Source organism: Ambystoma mexicanum, chromosome 2p, assembly GCF_040938575.1.
Source record: "Ambystoma mexicanum isolate Mex_15411 chromosome 2p, UKY_AmexF1_1, whole genome shotgun sequence".
Taxonomy (NCBI): Eukaryota; Metazoa; Chordata; class Amphibia; order Caudata; family Ambystomatidae; genus Ambystoma; species Ambystoma mexicanum.
In genome coordinates this window covers 1,362,818,014-1,362,838,383 of record NC_090923.1, presented here as the reverse complement: position 1 = coordinate 1,362,838,383, position 20,370 = coordinate 1,362,818,014, and the positions used below count along the sequence as shown (strand labels likewise).

The 20,370-nt window shown below is 45.3% G+C and overlaps 1 protein-coding gene across 3 annotated transcripts in view; it reads right to left on the bottom strand.

The window, feature by feature from the left end:
- The window catches only part of FLCN (folliculin), a 611,825-nt gene that overhangs the window by 80,697 nt on the left and 510,758 nt on the right, over positions 1 to 20,370 (bottom strand). For all 3 annotated transcript variants that reach the window (XM_069645735.1, XM_069645734.1, XM_069645736.1), the window contains exon 11: positions 14,918 to 15,023. In XM_069645735.1, coding sequence (XP_069501836.1) covers positions 14,918 to 15,023 — 106 coding nt within the window. The remainder of the gene's footprint in view (positions 1 to 14,917; positions 15,024 to 20,370) is intronic.

The following is a 20,370-nucleotide window of genomic DNA, read 5'->3' as shown; positions in this document are numbered from 1 at the left end:
CACTCATTAAGCCATGTTCTGAAGCTACTAGATTGCCTGTACGGCCTGTTGCTATTTCTGTGCGGGGTTCGGATGAATACGAGGTACAGGACATACTGGATATGAGACTACGTTCTGGTAGGCCGTTTTATCTGGTGGACTGGAAGGGCTATGGTCCCGAAGATAGATCCTGGGAACCTCTTTCTAATATTCATGCTCCTGCTTTATTGAAGCGTTTTCACACGAGAAGGGGTGAGGTTGCCCCTTTGGGGGATGGCACTGTCATGCATGCTGGACGTGGTCCTACCTCCTACGCTCGTAGAACAGCTAGACCGTTCTATTCCAAATGGCGGTTGTTCGACACGTTGCCGGGAAAACGACGTTTGCACTTTTCACGTCGCTAACTCACGTGTATTCTGCTTCGTCACGTGAACTACGGCATTACGTATTTAAGCAGCGTGGAAACTTCACTCGCTGCTTCTGATCGAATCATTTGGCGTTGTGTAGCTGAACCTCCGGTCTGCATCCTTGCAGGTTACTACCGCTACCTTTTTGGCCTTCTATAGCGTGTTTTCCGCCACACGCTGATTCCTGGAGCTGTTTGGTTGCGTGTAAATCCACACGTTGTCTTCAAACGCGGCCGGCCTGGGCTGCGTGAATCCTGTTCGCGTGTAATTTCACACGCGCACGCTATCTTCAAACGCGGCTAGCCTGGGCTGCGTGAATCCTGTTCGCGTGTAAATCCACATGCGCACGCTATCTTCAAACGCGGCTGGCCTGGGCTGCGTGAATCCTGTTCGCGTGTAAATCCACACGCGCACGCTATCTTCAAATGCGGCTGGCCTGGGCTGCGTGAATCCTGCTCGCGTGTAAATCCACACGCGCACACTATCTTCAAGCGCTGCTGGCCTGGACTGCGTGAATCCTGCTCGCGTGTAAATCCACACGCATATGTTGTCTGCAAGCGCTGCTGGCCTGGACTGCCTGAATCCTAATCGCGTGTAAATCCACACGCACACGCTCTTTTCTTCGCGGCTGTCCAGAACCGCGTGTACTTTGTTTATACCTTAAAAGGAGCGCTATTTCCAACTCCTGCACCTGTGTTATTAACAGGGGGATTGATTCATTTCTATACTTTACACTACTTTGGAAGGAAACTTTTCAAGGATAATTGGAAGGTGACAGTGAACAGTACTTTGGACGCTATCCTGTGGTGCATCAACCCGGTATCTAGCGTGAGCCTCGTTCCGTTCGGGATAAGTCTCCCTTACTAATCTTCCCTTCCTTGTCGTTTGTTCTACCTTGGATTCCGCAAGAGACTCTGCTGGATTCATCTGCCCTAGACTCAAGGTCAGTGTATGCATTCATGACATTTCCTATTCCATCATACCCAGGTTGGGGCAGTTATTCATGATACTTTATTTTGTTCTAGGCTGACTTCTTATACCTTACCCACGCCCTTTCCAGTGATCCATCGCTCTGCCTGTTTTACCAGTCAGAGAGTTGTATCATTTGGAAGGTCTTAACTTGACTTCACAACTATCAAAACGCGTGAACAGGGATCCGGAAGACCCTACCACCTGTATCCTTTTAAGTACCGTATCCTTTTCAGTTAATACTTTGGTGCTTTCTGACAGTAACAACCAAGGAGAAAGTAGTTAAGCAGATGGCAGTACAGGAGTTGGAGGAGACCTAACCGTTCAGGGTTGTAGAAAGGAGGTGATAATAATCAGATGATGAGATTTTGCAGGAAGTAAGAAGCTGAAGGAGGTGGAGGTAACAATGAACACCACAGAGGAGGTGGTGGTGGTTAGGAGCATGATGGAGGGGGCGATATCAGGGGAGGAAGCAGGTGGCGGAAAGTGAACAAAAGAAGGTGGAAGAAATGTCGCTGGTGACACATGGAGGGAAGAGTTGACACGGAGGGAGGAGTCAACAGAAGGAGGTGCTAACACTAAAAGAGGTAAAGGAGGAACTTGCTACATCAGGAAAGACGAGTGATACCGAAAAGGTGGGAGGAAAACAGATAAGATCAATGAGTGAAAGACTGAGAAAGATCAGGGCCTCGTCAGCCAGAATTGGAAGGTTCCGTTGGGCTAGGTCGGCCCTATGCAGAAACAGAAGGTGGTACAAGGAACGAGTGATGGACAGGGCGGTTCCAGCAGTGGAAAAGAGGGAGAAGGGCCACGTTCTGCCTCTCTCTAGCCAGAATACCAAGGACATTCTGCCCCCACAGACTCCATAAGCTGTTCCACCGCAAGACTTAATCTCTGGGGTTCGAGGTCCCCGGGAACCCACATCTATCTTCATCCAAGAGAGTATTCAGGATCCCTTACTCCTTTAGGTTGAGGTCAAGGAAAGGCCTTTAAACTCGACAGACTGGAAATATTGCTTCAGAGACACAGCTGCCCGCATTCGGTGGGAGAGGGATTTGGGGAAATGGCCATTCAGTTTGTGGTTTTATTTAGGGAAAGGCTGATTACTGCTTTCTTTGGGAAGCTACCAGTTTTACTTATGTACGCCCATAATTGTACCCATACCTCCAATGAAAGTGTAGAACGACTGTACTTAGTCTTGGTGTCCTTCTTGGTAACAGATGTCTGCTATGTGACACTAGCCACCTGAAATGTTCTCTAACCCGGGATTTAGTTGCTGTGTTTCCTGGATAGCTCATGTGGTGTCCGCATGATCTTCAACTGTACATCTAGCTGAGGTACAACCTTTCCTGCTTTTCTTACTAGGCAACCTTCCACTGTTCGTTTTTCCACTGTTTGTACACATGGACTGAAGGAATAATCTGTGTGTCCTATCCTTGGCCAGCCCTGGTTCTTGACTACCTTAATTATGAAATGATGTTCCTCCACACTGGCTCACTGTTCTTTGGAAACATTGCTGTCATGTGTGATGCGCACATCTGTTACGGAACATTTTACCATGTCCTCCAGGTGTGACAAAGTCACATTTAATGGACCTGTTGGGGAATCACTGGCTTTTCATGCAACCACTGGAGGTGGCATAAGGGAGAATCCCGCAGAGTCCTCCCACAGTTCAAATGGAGGGCAGAAGGTGCTCTTCCCAAACCTTCCAAGTACCATTAAACCACACCATTGCAACTAAAACCTTAAGTTTAAGGTTTCAACGTGCACGCTGGTAGGAGATCAGGAAGGGTAAACCTAGCACGTTTGATTCACCATTAACACAGAACCAACTGAAAATGGAGGGGCTTGGACTACATCTCCCATGATGCCTTGTACTGTCTGACTAAAAACAGACCTTGAATTTTCCAAACTGGACTGGGAGAAGGCAAGCTCAAAACATCCAGGGAAGCCCGTTTGCCATCATCACAAATATGAAAAGGGGACCCCCACAAACTCACCTCAAACCATAACAGTATCTACAGTGAATGTACACGACTTCCACATTGGCACTTTCCGAAATTACTCTTCACCACCCCGCCGCAGGGCTTCCTTCTCCAGAGCATTCACTTTTCCTTACATACAGATTGGAGGCACCAATTCGAAATTCCCCAGGGAAAGGCAAAGCAGCAGGCACCAATCCTTTAAAATTCCCCACTTTTAAAATCCTTAAATGTTAAAAAGGCAGCACACTCGGCAGAGATGGGCATCTTTCACCAATATGACTAAGTCCTGTGTCTTAAGGTGAGGGTGGTGTTAGGAAGACCATCAGGGCAGCGTGCCATCCCTGGCAGACCAATCAAGGGGCTGGAGGCAGAATAGGAGGATACCCCTGATCTAGCCCACTATGCCACAGGCCACCAGCAGGGGCAAGTCTCATGTGAAAAGAGGTCAGGGTGCCCCTCTGCAAGAAAGAGCATGGCATGATAACCTGTTCTGTGGGAATTTACCCACTCAGAGTCTGCAGCCACATGTTCTAGCTCAGTGTACCTTTCACAAAGGAGGAATATCAATTTGCAGATCAGTCTTTGTCCTGCCCACTTGAGCAGTCCAGCAACGAAATGCTAGGCAATCCTCCTTTGAACAAGAGTACCAACAGCAACCCCAGACACGTGTTTCGGCCTAGTCGGGCCTCATCAGTGAGGTGGAGCATGTGTCTCATGTGCCCTAGAGTATCTACTGGCCCTTTAAATGATCAAAATCCAGAAAGCAGTATTGTGGTTAATACTCTAGGCTCTGTCACTGACCCCGCGACTGAGAAATGCCTTTACTCCGTCTTACACATAAACTGAGAGACTTCTATGACAGGGTCAGCGACCTGACCCTGTCGAGGGATTTGGGGAACCTTCTTATTCTGGGGCAGGTGACCTACTAGAGTATTTTTCAGTGTCAGTCCTGTCTCATGGGTGGGGTGAGGGAGTTAAGAAGGCCCCTATTTGTTCCTCTTTTATGTACCTGGTTGGGAGTGGGAAGTACCACTGTTAATCATCCCATGCCTGCCATAGAACATGCTGGCCAGGGTTTTCTTTCTTCCATTTCAGAACTCAAAAGCCTATAAATCTCTGCGTTGAAAGAAGAAACATTCAACCCACCGGAGACAGAAGTGGTGGCAAACTCAGAGCCGGAACAACAATTTTCACTACAGATCGGCAATCAGGTCGCTCAGTTACACTGGACTACGAACTCTGAAATTGACATTTGGTGTACCAAGCCGTCATCGTGAAGCAGTGGTTGACCCATGTTTGAAAAAGGGGCAAGCTTAAAGGGCACTTTATTGGTTCAAACCGGTGTGACCCAGCCCCTGGGAGAAACATTGGCCCAGGGGAATATCTGAGCACAAAGCCAATTGAAGAGGATGGGGTTGGGGGGGAGATACAAAGGGACAAGCAGAATGGGAGAGTGTGGGTTGTTTGAGTGAAGTCGAGGGGCGAGGAGGTGTACCACGAGACCAGGCGGTGGAAGGACAGTGGAGCGGAGCATGGAAGAGAGTAGCAGAGAAAGTGCTGAATGTGAGGTATTCGTTGGTAAGAGAAAGTAGTACTTGGGTGTCTGTGCGTGTATGGTGATTAAAGGGAGGAGTGAGACTAAGTGGAAGAGCAGTGGGAGTGGACAGGTGTGGAGTGTAGAGTGGAGGGTAGGCGTAAGAAGTAGACATGAGAGAAAATAACATCAGAGGTACAGACGTGAGAGGGAGAATAGAGAGTGGGAGGAAGAGAAGGCAGGCAGTACAAGGAAGGGAAAGGGAGGAAATAACATCACAGTGAGGGGCATGAGAGCCTGAGAGGGATGATAGCAAGTGAGGTCTGTGCAGTTGGAAGGCACCAATTCCTGTTTCAAAGACCATTATAGTTGTTGGGGGACACCAGGCTAGGATCCACCTACAAGTCCCCAGAGGGAGTCAGAAAGATAAGGCTGTTGCTTTTAGGCCATCACCACCAGCCAATAAGATTTCAGCTAGTAGGTTTTACCAATCTCTAATGGCCATCTTGGGGATTAGGGAAGTCTGGGCTAGTGTGGAAAGCCTGCGCGAATACAAGAGAGGGATGGCTTTTTGTAAACCCCTTTAACTTGATAATCAAAACCCCTGAGCCTTCTTTGGCCATCTGTGACACTTCCCTAACAACGATACCCCTTACCTGTAAACCAACAAATAATTGACCTTCAATCCCTGCCAGAGCATTGTGGTCTTCCTGCTGGAATTTCTGTGACACCCAGATTCAAATACGAAAGGTGGGGAGGCCGTTCATTCACTGTCCAGGCAGCCAAACTGTGGAAGGGCCTCCCTGTGTCCTTACGCATGAGCAACCATCTGGAGTTCAGCCAAGGTGTGAAGACCTTCCTGTTCCCCCAGTAATTACTTCCTATGCGGTTGTGGATCCTTGAGATGGAGCCTTTTTCAGCACTTTGATGCCTTCTACAAGGTGTGTGTTTGCGCTCTTTGAGTGAGTCTCATTACCATACCATACCAGATGGAGCCAATGCTAGAGCGGCATTGGATCAATAGATCACTGCAGAGCTTCATGTCTTCCAAGAATGCGCGAGACAGAATTCAAATAGACAAATAGGCTTCTTGCAGTCACAATCTGACGCACAAGAGGCTCTAGTTGCACAAGCCAATAACCTTGTAGTAAACTGTTTGTTAGTATATGACCTGTCCCACACAGGTGGAGAAAGTACTCACAGGTGCTGGTGCCCTCAGCTGGAGCCTGACCCGGGACAGGGCAGGGGCATATACATTGGAGCCCAGAGTGGACAGGGTGTGGACGTTTGAAGACAAAGCAAAGGAGCATTTGGGAGCAAAGCACAACTTGAGAGAGGCAGAGAGATTTGAAAGGTGGCATTAAGGAGGTGGTTGGGAAATGTCCAGAGGAGGCGAGTTGGAACTTGAGGTAAACTAAATTGGTGGTTAGGGAAATCCAAGAGCAGGAGAGAAGGAACATAACAGAGACTAAGGAGGTCATTGGGCAAAGTCAAGAAGGTGAGGATTACCAGTAAAACTTGCTAAGTGAGAGGAAAAAGACAGTAGGTAGACCGATACTTGGACTGAAGGAAAATCTTCAGCTCTAAGCAACTTTGGTCAACAGAAAAGACAAGACTGTGACAGAGAAAGCCATACGTCCAAGAAAGCAGGGAGATAACTAGAGATAGTGTGTGACAAACAGAGCGAACCACAGAAAACCCTTGCCCGGATAAGAGTATGAGAGACTGTTGAACTTTTCAATGAGATGCTATCCAGATTTACTGGAGTCTCCCATTAAAAAAAAAAAATCCTAATATTGTATGGCCTTGTACGAGACTCACTCTGCTTCTTGACACAGAATTCTATTCCTTGTCATATGGTTTGATTTCAAGATGGATGCAGGCTGTTGCCCAATCAGTTCATGACAAGAATGCATCTGACCACCCCAGCCAATCCAGGAGCATGGACGTGATCTGGGAGGCATACAAAGGGCTCCAATTTCTAGGTAAGGGTGAAGAGAGGTTAAAGCGGAGACGTGCATTTCAGAGTTAAGCCAGAGCAAGGAGGAGGTGCAAGGGGAGATTGCAAGGGGAAGACAGGTGCTGAGAAGGGGAAAATCAAGGAGAAGGAAGGATTGTGACTGTAAGGTTGTTGCGGTAGGAGGGAGAGAAAAGAGAATTTCAGGGAGGAGGAAAGGAGACATGTCAGTAATGGTGTTTTAGGATGGACAGAGAAGCTTAGGGATGAAGTTGGAGAGTGGAAAAGAGAAGAACATCTAAGGCATGGAGAGTGTTAGGCAGAAACCTGTGCAGTTCCCTCTGGGACCACTGCAAAAGATTTAAGACCACAGGTGGTTGGCAGTAAACCCAATTGGTAGCAATCTGCACCACCCAGATTTACCTGGTAGCTGTGGCTGAGCAGTCAGACTTCTCTCAAGAAGAGTTAGGCAGTATATAGAGTATTCACAATAGGTCAATAGAACACAGTAGAACAAGCAAACACTGACCAGAGCTTGGTGTAAAAGAGATATAATTATTTATTTAAAAACACATCTAGTTAAACACACTGGCACTAATATCAAGCAGTTCAAAAACACGGTCACTAAAAGATATACACTCCCTTCAACGATTATTAGACAAGTCTTAAGTAAAGCAACACTTATTTTCAGACAGCGGTGAGCGCTTAACGAAGATGGCACTCTAATCAATCAGTTTAAGAGGGAGAGAAAGGCAGAGCAAAGATAGCAACAGATCCCAACACTTTCGGAGAACACAGTAGGAGAAGAAGGCAGGTTAAAACCGTACAGTCAAAGTTAAAAAGGCCGGACCCACTTTAAGAGGCTCCGGTTGAAATGTGTCCAAGGTCACACGGTTGAAAGTGCCCAAAAGTCTCGCAAAAGGTTCAGAAAGAGTTGGACCAAAAGAAAGGGACCAGTTAGATGGTCAAGGCGGCCAGCCCAGTGCAGAAGGTTAAGGGGTTATTGTTACCTTGTAGCAATCTTTAGAAAGGGAGACCTAGCGGACACGGTACCTTAAAATGGTGAGAACGCTCCAACGGGGGCAGTTGTTCCTGGCAGCGGGTGCAAGTCGGTGCTTCGTCCGGGGGAAGAGAGGATCTCGTCGTGGAGGAAAACAGGAGTCCGTTGCACTGCCAGGGAAGAAACCAGCCGCGGAGTTCTCAATTAAAAGGAGCGGTCCTTTTATTTGCGGTCCAGTGGCTATCCGGTTGCCGGGGTGCTCGGCACGGGCAATTCGACCACGAGACGTCCTGGAATGCGAGAAAAGAAGGTAAACTGGTTGTGCCCACCAGTCAAGGGAAGAAGACTCTCCAGCAGGGAGATCTCCTCTGTCGTTGGGAAGTGGTGAGTCGGTTCAGCAGTGCTCTACCGGTGGTGTCGTCGTAGCAGGTCGGCTCAGCTTCTCTCTCGTCGGATTTTCACGTCCTGTGGCGACTTCTGAAGTTCCAGTCCCTAAAGCCCTGCTTTTATGCAGAAAACCCCCATTCATTCAGCCTAGCTGTCAATCAAACATGCTAAGTGGTGAGCGGGGTGGTTCACCACTTGGGCCAATCACGCAAGAGTGCAACTTGGGTTGGTAAGGCAACTTAGTCCACGGTGCCTAAACCCCCTAGAACACTCCCTGTGGTACCCAGACAGAGTGGCACCACTTTGGAGGGCTTCTGTGTAGAAGCCCGCCAAAGGTGGAACAAAGGGCTCGACCTTTGGTTTGGAGTTACAAAGGCGAACACAAACGCCATTTTAAAACCGAGTTTTGGCAGAAAATACCAACCGGTGAATTAATATTAAATAAATAAACAGGCGATATGTTAGAGGCTATGTAAAAAAGTATTAGCCTCGAACAATGGGAAAATCCCATAGAGATATATTCGCAGTTCAATACAAAAAGTAGTATCCACTGCCACCAGCCAAAACTCGACGAGGGGGAACGGGACAGTGCCCCCTCGAACAACAGACCCAGGGGCAATCGAATTGCCCCTACCAGTACGTCCACAATATGATGGTTTGTACTGGTTCTGTTAGTAATTTGGGACTAGTAAAGCCAATAGTGACTTTACATGCCCTGGGAGACAGTAGTCAGTCCCAGGGTATGGAGTCTATGGTGGGGGGTCACTATGACACCCCGGTGTTACCTCACGGAGGGTGCTGTGTAACACATATAGGAAAAACACATGAGACCCTATGGAGTAAAGGACCCCATATCCCATGAAACACATTAACATTCAAAGGAACACCACAAATCATGTCCAAGAGTGGGAGAAAAAGAGTCTCACTCTTGGCAGGAGAAAAAAAAACAAACTCCCGAAATCCAGCAAAGCTGCTGGGGGACTCACTAGGTTAGGAAATTCAGCCTAAACAGAGAATTCTCCCTAACATAGAGTGAGAGAGAAAGAAGGAGGAAGGAAGGTGCCATAGGAGGAGGTTGATGGAAAAAAAGGGACAGAGTTGGTATAGACAACGGGGACAGAGGGGTAGGAAGTTGGGAGCAAGCATAGGCCAAGCGAAGCTCGCCAGAAGCAAAGGGCGCTGAGAGACAAGTGGCAAAACTAGAGGGGCCTGAGCATGGTGGCAGGCAAGGGATACAATTCAGGAAAGAAGAGAGCCTGTGAGACCTGGGCCCAAGGATTGATAGGGCCAAAGACTGCAGACCTCAAGAGTGAGAAAGAATGAGAGACCCTGACAGAGGCAAGAGGAAAGCCATAAAATAGACTTTGGAGGGACTAGCAAGCCCACGAAGAAAAGTAAATAACACCTGTCCAATAACAAGCCAAACCCAGGAGACTTTGCCACCTAGACTAAGCCTCTTGTCAGAACAGCAAAAGAATAGTTGTGGGCTATGGAACCCTTGCTCTCTGCCTTACACAAAGTCAATCGTGGGGGGCCAAATTTGAATAAATGGTGGGAACTTGCTATTGGCCAGAGGTGAGATTGTCTCAATAGCCAAACATAAAAACACCCCATACCTTAACCCTCCATAGTTCAATGTTCATACCAGGTGGAGTTCTCCAGGCTTGTGCCAAGGTAAGGTGGGCTGCGTTCAGAACATGTTTAATCAGGGCAGCCACATCACTGCCTTCTAGCACTATCAGCTGCGGGTTCATGGGGAATTGATTACCTAAGGATTGTGCTAGGATTTCCTTCCAGAAGACCTGGGATCTGAGACAGTTACATTGCATGTGCTCCATATCCCTAATCTTCCCAGTTTATCCAAAGCAGATACAGCGTAATGCAGATTCTAGAAGTCTTTGGGGAGCTATGTACTATCAGAATCACAATTTCTATGCAGACTCTTTAATCAAGATACATATAGAGGACCATTGAGCCCTTACCCAGAGAGACACCCAAGATTCCTCAGAGATCTGTATCCACAAATCTTGTCGCCACCTTGTCATGTAAGTTTTGGCATCCAAGGGCATGGAGGAATCAAGAAGCTTTTAGATCCGGGATATTTTACCTAGAGAGATCCCGTCAGCCAGCAACAATTCAAGTCCTCTTGGTGGTCAGGCTCCTTCAGCCATAACCTCTGTGGGAAACCCAATGGCATATCTAGAGATATCTGAACCATTTTGCTTCATCCAGATGGAATGCTTGTTTACATCCCATAAATGTAAGCGGATTACCATTAGCGTATAGATCACCTACTCCTAGTGACCTCTGCCATTCCCATGTTTCCCAGCTGTTCAGGAACATTCCAGGAGAGAAATCTGGATCATAAATTATAGGTGAAAGGGGGCTCAACCGGGTATCTACCTCCATCAGTTCAGACCCTTTGTCCCAAGAACACAGGGAACAACTTGTTTTATAAGTTAGGGAAACGACCACATTTCTAGCTCTGCCACACAGGAAAGGTTTCTTCCTGTAAGGTTTGTAGCTTGCTTTCTCTCTTACTAACTCCTTCCATAATGTCTCTCCTCTCGGCCTGAACTTCTCCTCACTATTCCTCTCCTCTGCCCTTCTAACTTCTCTGTCAAATACCTCCCCTGCAATCCTATACTCCTATTCCTCCTGACCCCCTCCATACTATACTCTTCTCATCACTTGCTGGTACCACCAACCTCATTGATATTCATTTACCCCATCTCTCCTCTTATGTCACTACCCCGCCACCGCACTCCTTCCATACTGATTAATCAACTCTTTCATCCTCACCACCCCTTTCTCCAAACACCCATCCCTGAAAATGCCTGCTGTTTATATAGTGGCCTGGCCCAGTCTCCAGAGACTGCCCTTGCTTAACACTATTAAGGTGTTCATGTTTGACTCAAAACGGACCCTTGATGTATGCTGGCCCATATTCTGCAATGCCATTCAGTGTTCAACCTGGCACCGTTCTACCACGTAGACAATCCAGACAGCTGAATGTTTCCCGAGTGAGGTTGCTCATGTGTGTAGTTTGTCTGTGGTGATCAGTATTTCAATTTCCGGCCCAGTATATTTCTAACCGTAGTGCATCCTAACTTCTTTCTTTACAAGCAGGATTTGGAGGTCCCACCTTTCCATGCCATGCTAATGGTACTGGTCTAGGAGGATTGTGTGACCTGCCTGAATCTCCCTTTGCAGGTGGGTTTTCCATTATTTCAGTATGGGATGTTTCGAGTACAATTGCACAGGAGTGCTGGCAGTTTAGAGGGTCTATTTATATTGGGAGCTTTTCTTAAAGGGACAGAGGCTGGCTTCTGCTTCCTGTGACGAGGCCCTGCTAAATGACTGGAGAATGGAGGGGCAATGGGATCCTCTGAGTACTACCTAAAGGGGCCTGCGTAGCGGGCACATAGCTAGCTACCCCACCCTTTACCCCAAGAGCCAGACAAGGTAGTTCATCACAATGCCCAAAATGGAGAAAACCACTGCATTCTGAAGGTGGGAACATTTTCAAGTGACATAGAATGGTTGTAGAGGTGTACTCGTATGTCACAATTCAAGGATGGCTATGTTAAACAAGTTGAGTAAGTAACCAAACAATTCTAGGTGCTAACCTATTAGATCTGTGCTACCAGATCTGACAAATATTGGAAAACAAAAAATGGTGCCTCAGAATCCCGCCGAGACACAAATAGGTGCACTGCTAATACAGTAAAGACTGAAGTATTTGTTTTATCACTAAATGTTATTATATGTCAAACACATAAATCATAAACATATGTTGTTGCAATTCACAAATTAAATAATTCATAAGACTCTGTATACACATTTGCCAAGAATAAACATTCACATAAGAATATAATTCAATTTATCCTAATTCCAATAGTCCACACTATTCAAAATCATAGTAGTATGCAACACAAAACAAAACAAAGTTTAACACAATTGTAATTATCAGTCAATTTTCAGTGTTAATAAAGCTTCTTATAACTGTCACGATATCTGGACCAGGAGTCTTGTTAAAGATGCTTATTTAAACATGCTCCACTAGTCGTATTGCTACGCGTTTCGGGCTAGATGCCCTTCTTCAGGTATTAGATATCGTTTCTTCCTATGAATTAATAAATAAAATTTGTCAGTATGTTTTAGTACTCACTGTACTTGTAAAGGTAAATAAAATTTGAAGAAATGTAAGTCTAACTAGATTTCCATACACTAACCTGTGTCTTCTACACTTGTCAACCAGCTGTTGTCTGTTGGGTACTATTATCCCCCCTAAAAACAAATCAAAGTTATAAAATTCAGTTCCAGAGATTGACCTCAGGGCTTCATACTTGACATCAGTGAATTATCTGTACCCCATAGAAGATCTGAGGCCGGACATTACGCAAAAAAGCGTGGTGTCTCGCACAGTAAACAGATCTTCCGAGATACAGGAATTCAATAAAGTTATTCATCATTCATCACTTTTAACCTGGGGCTCACCTCTGGCTGTTTGTAGAGCCCTCAGAAGGATATGTTGAGTTGGCCAGGTAATTATGTGAGTTTAAAGAAACTCCAGCTGTGAAAGAGACATGTATAGAATTGTCACCTTTCTGGGTCATGTGAGTCTGAATTAGTCATTCAAAAAATTGCACAAAAGCATACCTGCACGGAATTCAAATAGGATCCCTTTCTGAATTAGCAGGATTATCTACGTATTGGAAAAGGTGCTGGTAACGGTCTGTCCAAGCCTTACAGTCTTTCCCCGCCGAGCGTTTCAATCCCTGTTTAGAGAGCAAAATACACGTTGGATCTACTTGAATTTGTGTACATCTATAAGGGTTACAGCAAAAAATAGTTCCCAATTGGTCTTTAACTTTTGCCGACTAATTCAGTAAATACACTGCGTCGTTGCATCTCGTGAATCCGCGATTCCTCCGCGCATCCGAGATATTAACATTACCCAATTTAGCAGTTCGAATTCTATAACATCTTTTTGTTTTACACCGCAGCTCACCTGCAGCCATGTAATGGTAAACCGTGCTTCTCCCCTTATCGCCTCCCGGAGACGAGCATTCGTTCCGGGTTAAATTCTCGAAGCTAGACCTTTCTCTATACTTCCATTGAGCTACTGGCTCAACGCCATCTTGGAAAGAAAAATGGAAAGTTGCGAAAAACCGTCACTACGTTCCCATGTACATCCTGGTTAGTCATAGAGTATATTATCAGATTTTTCTATTCGAATGCCACTTTCTCTCATCAGTTAATAGTGATGACGATTAAAGACTTACTCTTAGGGAACCAATTTCTCTCATTAAATCACGTGACATGTTGGGCCGTCATGTGTACTTCTTAGCCTAAACTTATCCTCGATGTTACATAATTAAAGAAGCATCTTGCGACTCAATGATCCATACACCATTGACTTCATCGTGTCTGACCAAAGTCTTTCTCATAGAACACATAACCAACAGTTAAGTTCCTATATTGTATGCATAAAAGAACTAAACAAAATGGTATTTTTCATCAGTCACAGTTGTTCTTTGATACCTCAGATGTCATTCAACTCACAAGCCAATTCTTAATCCTTATATCATAGCAGCGATGTGTCATCACTATTTGTCAAGAGATTTTATATAATATTGAAAATTCCCTAGATTTCTCATGAATTTCACAATCCTACAACAACATAATTCACAACATGTCAGATCAGAAGAATATATACAGGATCATGACAAACAGTATCTTGATTTACAAAAAGCAGTATAGATCCCATTCAAGGTTCATTCCTGTAGGGTACATTGAATCCAAACGCTCGATCCAATATGTCTCTCTCTGTTGTAAGAGTCTTTGTAGGTTACCACCTCGCCTGGGTAATACCACATGTTCAAGAATAACAAATTGCAATTTGGCCACAGAATGTTTGAAATCTTTAAAGTGTTGTGCAACTGGGGATTTAACTGAACCTGTCCTTACATTGGATTTATGTTTGACCCATCTTTGTTTGGCTTTTCTGTACCAAGACTGCCCTCCGGTCGAAAGTGTATATTTCCATTGTGCCATGGGAGTAGCGGGTACACCCCAGAGTGCATCATGGATTCTCTAAGAGATGTCCATTTGGAAATGCCTGTCACCGTGGAAGATTTCCCTGCAACCGGCACACCCCATCACAAACCAGGTGCAGGGGAAAGCACAGTGCAGCAAGTGGTCTTTACCACTCAGAAGCAGGGGTGAAAGGGTAAACAATGCTTTGCCAGTTATGAGGCCGTTTAAACTCACCACCCAATCAGGTGGAGAGCTGTTTTGTCCTCTCTAACCAAGAGATTCCTGTGGGCTGTTGCATTTCTGGGTGTTGGAGGAATGCATGGCCCTTGCGAAGAGGAGCAGACTGCAAGACCTTTGCTTTCGTAGTCCATACCTCCTGCACTCTTTGAATATTGGGACTTACGCACAGGCGGTCCTGGATGCAAGAGACAACACACTATTCTTCTGTTTTGTGAATTGTGTCCACAAAGTCTGTGCCAGCTATCAATCAATTTAGGAGGACAGAGATGCTCACATCTGCCTTGCATTAGTCATACAAACGCACACTGAAAGCAAATGGAAAAGGGTCCATTTTAAAAGGATAGGCTTATCTGAGTAGAAGTTAATTGCATATTGGAAGGTAAGAAAGCGCAGAAAAAATACAAAGGGTAATCTTACTTCATCCATTCCTCTTTGAGACAAACAAGGCACTGATCCACGACATCCACGGACAAGTTCTCATTTATCAGAGCAGCTTCAATTTTACTTAAGATTGTCGGTCCGTCTAGCAGGGAACAGGGGACAAAAACACAGACAGGTTAGAATTGTACAGTTGTCACTGGTGAATGCTGAAAGACAAGCCTTCCAGGAGGTCAGCATGTATTCACTGTCAAATAAATACTGCAAGCGTGACACCTCCACAGTCCTTTAGACAAAACATGTACACATTATCACGGCAAACAACATCTGATGTAGTGGACGATTTAAGCATCAACAGCAAGCTTGATTTTGTTTGGTCATGATGCGTTCAAATGCTCACCCTAAATATAGCGTCAAAGGTTAACAATCATGTACGCTTTGGTACTTCCAAGTGTTATGAGTCTCATGCTTTTTGTAGAACACTATGAATAAATCATACCAAATCAAATACCCAGTTGGACAAAGAGCATGTAGGTTCTGTGAGCACCATCAAGGAAGGGAGACCTTGAGGCATATAGTGGTAGCTTTCCCCAAGCTGCTGACGCAAAGGAGGTTCTTTTTGGAAAACTGTTGTAGAGATTGTAGAAATTTAACTGAAGATCTATGGCGAATGATTTTAAGTGGACAAAGGGTCTTGGTGATTTTAGCAGTAATACAATTTTTATTATCGTTAAATATTTTACCAATTGTTTAAAATTGAGAGGGAACTTTGGAAATAAGGATAAGGATTGTCTATATATTGTTATGAGAGTCTCTATTTTGAATTTCTCATGTTGAATATTGTCTTATGAAATTATGGATATTTTATGGATATGTGAAATGTTTTTAAAGGATGAATTTATAGAAATGTGATATATAGTGTGTATCGTTGCATTGATGTACTGTTTATTTACTTATTTACTGTGTATTGAAAGGTTGATTTGTTTCAGCCATAACAATAACAAACAAAAAAATAATTCTTGCTGCTGCAACATCTGCCAAAGTACCCTTTAAAACCTATGGAAACTCAGAAGGGCTATCTTTAAACCTAGCTGTTCTCCTAGAATCCCTTTTCAACCTTTCACTCTCCGGATGTTTTGGACTACAACTCCCATTATCCATAGACAGTGTAGTCAATGATGAGGGTTCATGAAGGTCGCAGAACAAATTGTCCGGAGAGACACCTGTTGCAGACCAATGAACTACGGAAACAGAGAACACCCAAGAGTTCCCCCAGATCTGCTTTCCTCTCACTCACTTTAGCTCTGGGCTCTCCAGGTGAATGCGTCTATAATTAAAGAGACCGTGAGTGAAAAGGTCCTGTTTAAAGAGTTACATGTCAATTTGCAGACAGTAATTACTTCGAAGTAATTTACTTCTAAGTCATTACTTCTAAGAAAAATCCCTTTGAATTGTAATTATTGTATTGGGGGCTTCCACCACCAAACCTTCCTTCCACTACACTAGTACCACTACCCTAAGCCCCTCAACACCTCTTTTAACCCCTTAACCCACAACCCCTTATATGAGTCATACTGTTTTCAAAGTAATTACTTAGAAGTAATTACTGTTGGAAAAATCATGAGATACTGCCGGCAGATGCTGTGGTGGGAAGATAGAGTTAGCCTGGGATTTTCTTGTCCTAACTAGCCTCTAACGTACTGTCAAGTTTCCTTTAATTTCCCTTCTATACCTTTCAATTTCTCTTCAAACCCTCTAGCTCTTGAATTTCATCTATTACCTTGTGTGGCTTTGAAGTGATCTGAATGTGGCAATAAGGGTTAAAAAGAAATCCAACTGTTAGGTCAATAGCCTTGACCCTACAACTGTTGGGGATTCCCCTGACTTTTTACTTGTAGTCAAGGTTGATCAACCTAAACTTATCCCACCGAGTCCTGTGAGAAACCAGAGGGTGTCTCACCTGCTAGTCCCCGGGGATCTCTCTCTAAGGTGGCCAGGGCAAACATTAACTTTCACACATCGTACTGGACATGTCCCGCTAATCATTTCAGGCAAAGTCAGGCACTTGATTGTAAGTGCATACACCTGATACCAATTATCTCATCACACAAATAAAAGGTAGAACCTAGAAACACACTCTGAGCAAGGCGCAACACGGGTATGAGCAGAACTTCCAGGGCAAAGGCAAACCTACTGGAGCAGAGCGACAGACCAAGGGACGAGAGGAGCGGGTCGAAATCCCCAAGAGTTCCCTACTGTAGGTCGTTGCCTCTGAAAGGCTGTGAAAGACACGTGGAGAAGGCCAGATCCCACATCAGAAGGCTGCATTGTGTTTCAAGGACGCCTGTGGTACTAACCTTGACACGTGAATTGGAAATCGTAAAACCAAACAAAGTAACACACACAACCTGTCGATCCAGAAAAACAGACACCCCTCGATCATGGGGAAATGTACTATGTTGGCCAAAGACCAACCGACTCATGCTCTTATGTTAGTAATACATAATCATAAGCTTGACCGAAGTGCGGCCATTTTAAGGTGACAGAAATCGCCATCTTGTTTTCTCCAACGTTTGCTTATTGCTTTCTTTTTTAAATGCTTTGCTGACATGATATTCTGCTTTACCAGTGTGCAATCCAAGGCCAAGGGAAATATGCTGAAACATAACGTAGCAACCCTGATAGAAATACCCGGTCTCCTCCCGCGCGCTATCCTTGAAAGAGGGCAGCAAGGCATCCTAATCAGCCCACAGGTGTCAGTGTGTCTCGAAAACACAGTGAAAATACTCGGAACGAACATTAAATTGCTTGAATTATGTTCTTCTTTGTGGCCCCCCTTCTTGAGCCCTGTAGAGTCCTGGAGAGCGAATTGACCCCCAGGACCCAAATAGAAACTAGGAGATAGGAAGGCCTGGAATGTGGCTCTCCCCCCCACATGCAGCTTGCTAGCGAGAACAAAAGCATTGTGTTCTTTTCAACAAAGACTTATGTCTGCAGCTTTACAAAATTGCAAACTATTGCTAAAACAAATGTTTGAGGTGTCATACTCGTCACGATTGTCAATCATCATGCTCAGTTCAAAGGAGATGTGCAAGGGGTGGTTTTTTATGTGACACTACTGATTGTAAGATGTTAGTTTTGTATATACGTAACTGATGTTTGTGTCTCGCTGTCTTGCGTCTCCCGAAGTCCGTTAGACACACGTCGCGGGGCGTGAGACCAGTTGGCCAACTGAGACTATTTACTTTGCAATAAACCCTAGCTTTTGGGAATACAACCTCGTGTCTGGCGTATCAGTTTGTGTGTGGTGACTGTGCCTTGTTTCCACATTCGAGGGTCCCTCAGGGGCCCCTTCAAGATGGCCCCCGAATAGGGACCCTCCCCCACTTGTTCCATCGTGTATGTTGCAAAATAAGGAAGGCAGTAAGAACGGCGAGGACGGGAACGATCGAGCCGGGATCAAGAGGTGTACGGGGCGCCCCTGCGTAAGCGATGAGACTCCTTTCTGCAGATCTGCATACAGCTGATCCCTGATCGACGTGCCCGGCCAGTGAACAAGGAGGCGAGGGTCCCGAAACGAGGCAGAGCCGAGATACGCAGACACAACGTCATTGGTTGCATCAGTATACGGACGAACTGTGTCTTGGAAAGACAAACTGACTAATCAGGTGAGTCGTGCCCCGATTCGTAAGTAATCCTGATATTGGTTGAGAGTTGATTTGCAAAATCAAACCCCCTGAGGAAGTTTGATTAACCAAGGGTAAGGTTAAAACATGCCTGGGTATTGTCCACCCTAGCAGGGTTTTTCCGCTGCGGCAGACAATATTTGGAAACTGGCCAGGTTGCACCTCTGGGTGGAACGCCGGCTTATGATATGTATGTGAAATATGGTGTGGGAGCGATAATGTTTTGTGAAATTTGGCATAAGCAAACCAGAAAGCAGGAAGATCTTCAGTGGCCGAGGAATGGGAGTTTTGAGATGGATCAAATAGATAACCTGGAAAAGGTTTTGATAAGTAAACAAACACGCCCCGCAGCACTCGATATCCTTAGAGATTGGAGGAGGGAAGCGATGGTCCGATTTAGAAGTAGAGAGTAACATGCACGCAGGCATAAATCGAAATCAGAAAAGGAGGAGGAGGAGTGGAGTAATAGCTTGAGGAAAGCAAATAGACGCGACCAGTTAAATATCGAGAAAATATATCCACAAAGAGAGATACACTCATCAGACGAATTGATAAATAAAATATTAACTGAAACGAAACAAGGCCAGAGAATAGAAACTAAAAAGACTAAGTCAGTAGCTGCTGCTCAGCCCCTCCCAACCCCAGTACAGCCACAGGCTGCATCAGTAACCGCGCCGCCCACTAGTCAGCACGCCCCGAGTGTTTTGCAATTACCACAGCCCCAACAGACATCTCTCGCTTACACTGCCCCCTCCGCACCTTCCGCCCAAGATGGTGTCTCCGCCCCGACTGCTCCCCCAATAAGCAAACTTGAACAAAGTGAATGTGTGAGAGTGACCCACAGGGTGATCAGCAAGGAGAGAAAGTGAGAGTTGCAAGAGCAGGCGGAAATGTATATAGATGAGAATGATGAGGCGGCCACGCTAGCGTCGATGTATGATTTCAGGAGAAGCAATGAAAGACAGGTATTGTTGGAATGCATGGGGGAATATTTGTCGAAACAATGGAAAAAGTTAATTGGGAAGTTTCCGCCACAACGATTGTTGGATTTGAATGCATTAGCCCGTTGTAGAGAGAGAGATGAAGAAATAAAAGAGCATGTGGACCGACTTTTTGAACTTAAGAATGAACTTGATGAAGAATATTCTGAAGTACTTGCCACACCGGGGTATAGTAGGAAAGATATTGAGAGGGGTAGGAAAGAAACGGTACCCAATAGACAGCAGCGATTCTTGTCGCCAGCAGGACAGACTGGGGCTGGGCTAAAAGTATGCATACGAGAGGCGTTAAAATGGATGGCAGACCCTAGTATTCCTGCGATGGAAATACATGGAATATTTGATGAATATTCTCTACCGTTGAAAAGGAAAGCATTACAGACAATGGTTGAATACCTGATAAACCGGGATATACGCGAGTAGAGAGCTAGCCCCCACCCGCTCCGAGACAATGGCAGTATATAAGAGGGCATTGGAACGAGGGACGGGAGAAACAGCCTTATCCCTCGATCTTGGAATATTGTTGCATATGAGAGAAGGGGGAGGAACAGTGAGCACGGTATTTCCTATGAGGGAAGTGCCCCCTACCTTTGTACCAAAGGTAGAGATTCCTGCGGTAGGTACCGCTCCAGCTCAGATAACTCCAGCACATTACACAGCTCTATATGTGCACGTCCCTTTCTCTAGACAGGAAGTAAATAACATAAACCAAACGATCCCTGATATACAAAAGAACCCAGCGGGCTTCTATAAAGAAGTAGAGTCTTTATTGCAATCATCAGTGTTCACTATGAGTGATATAGATCTA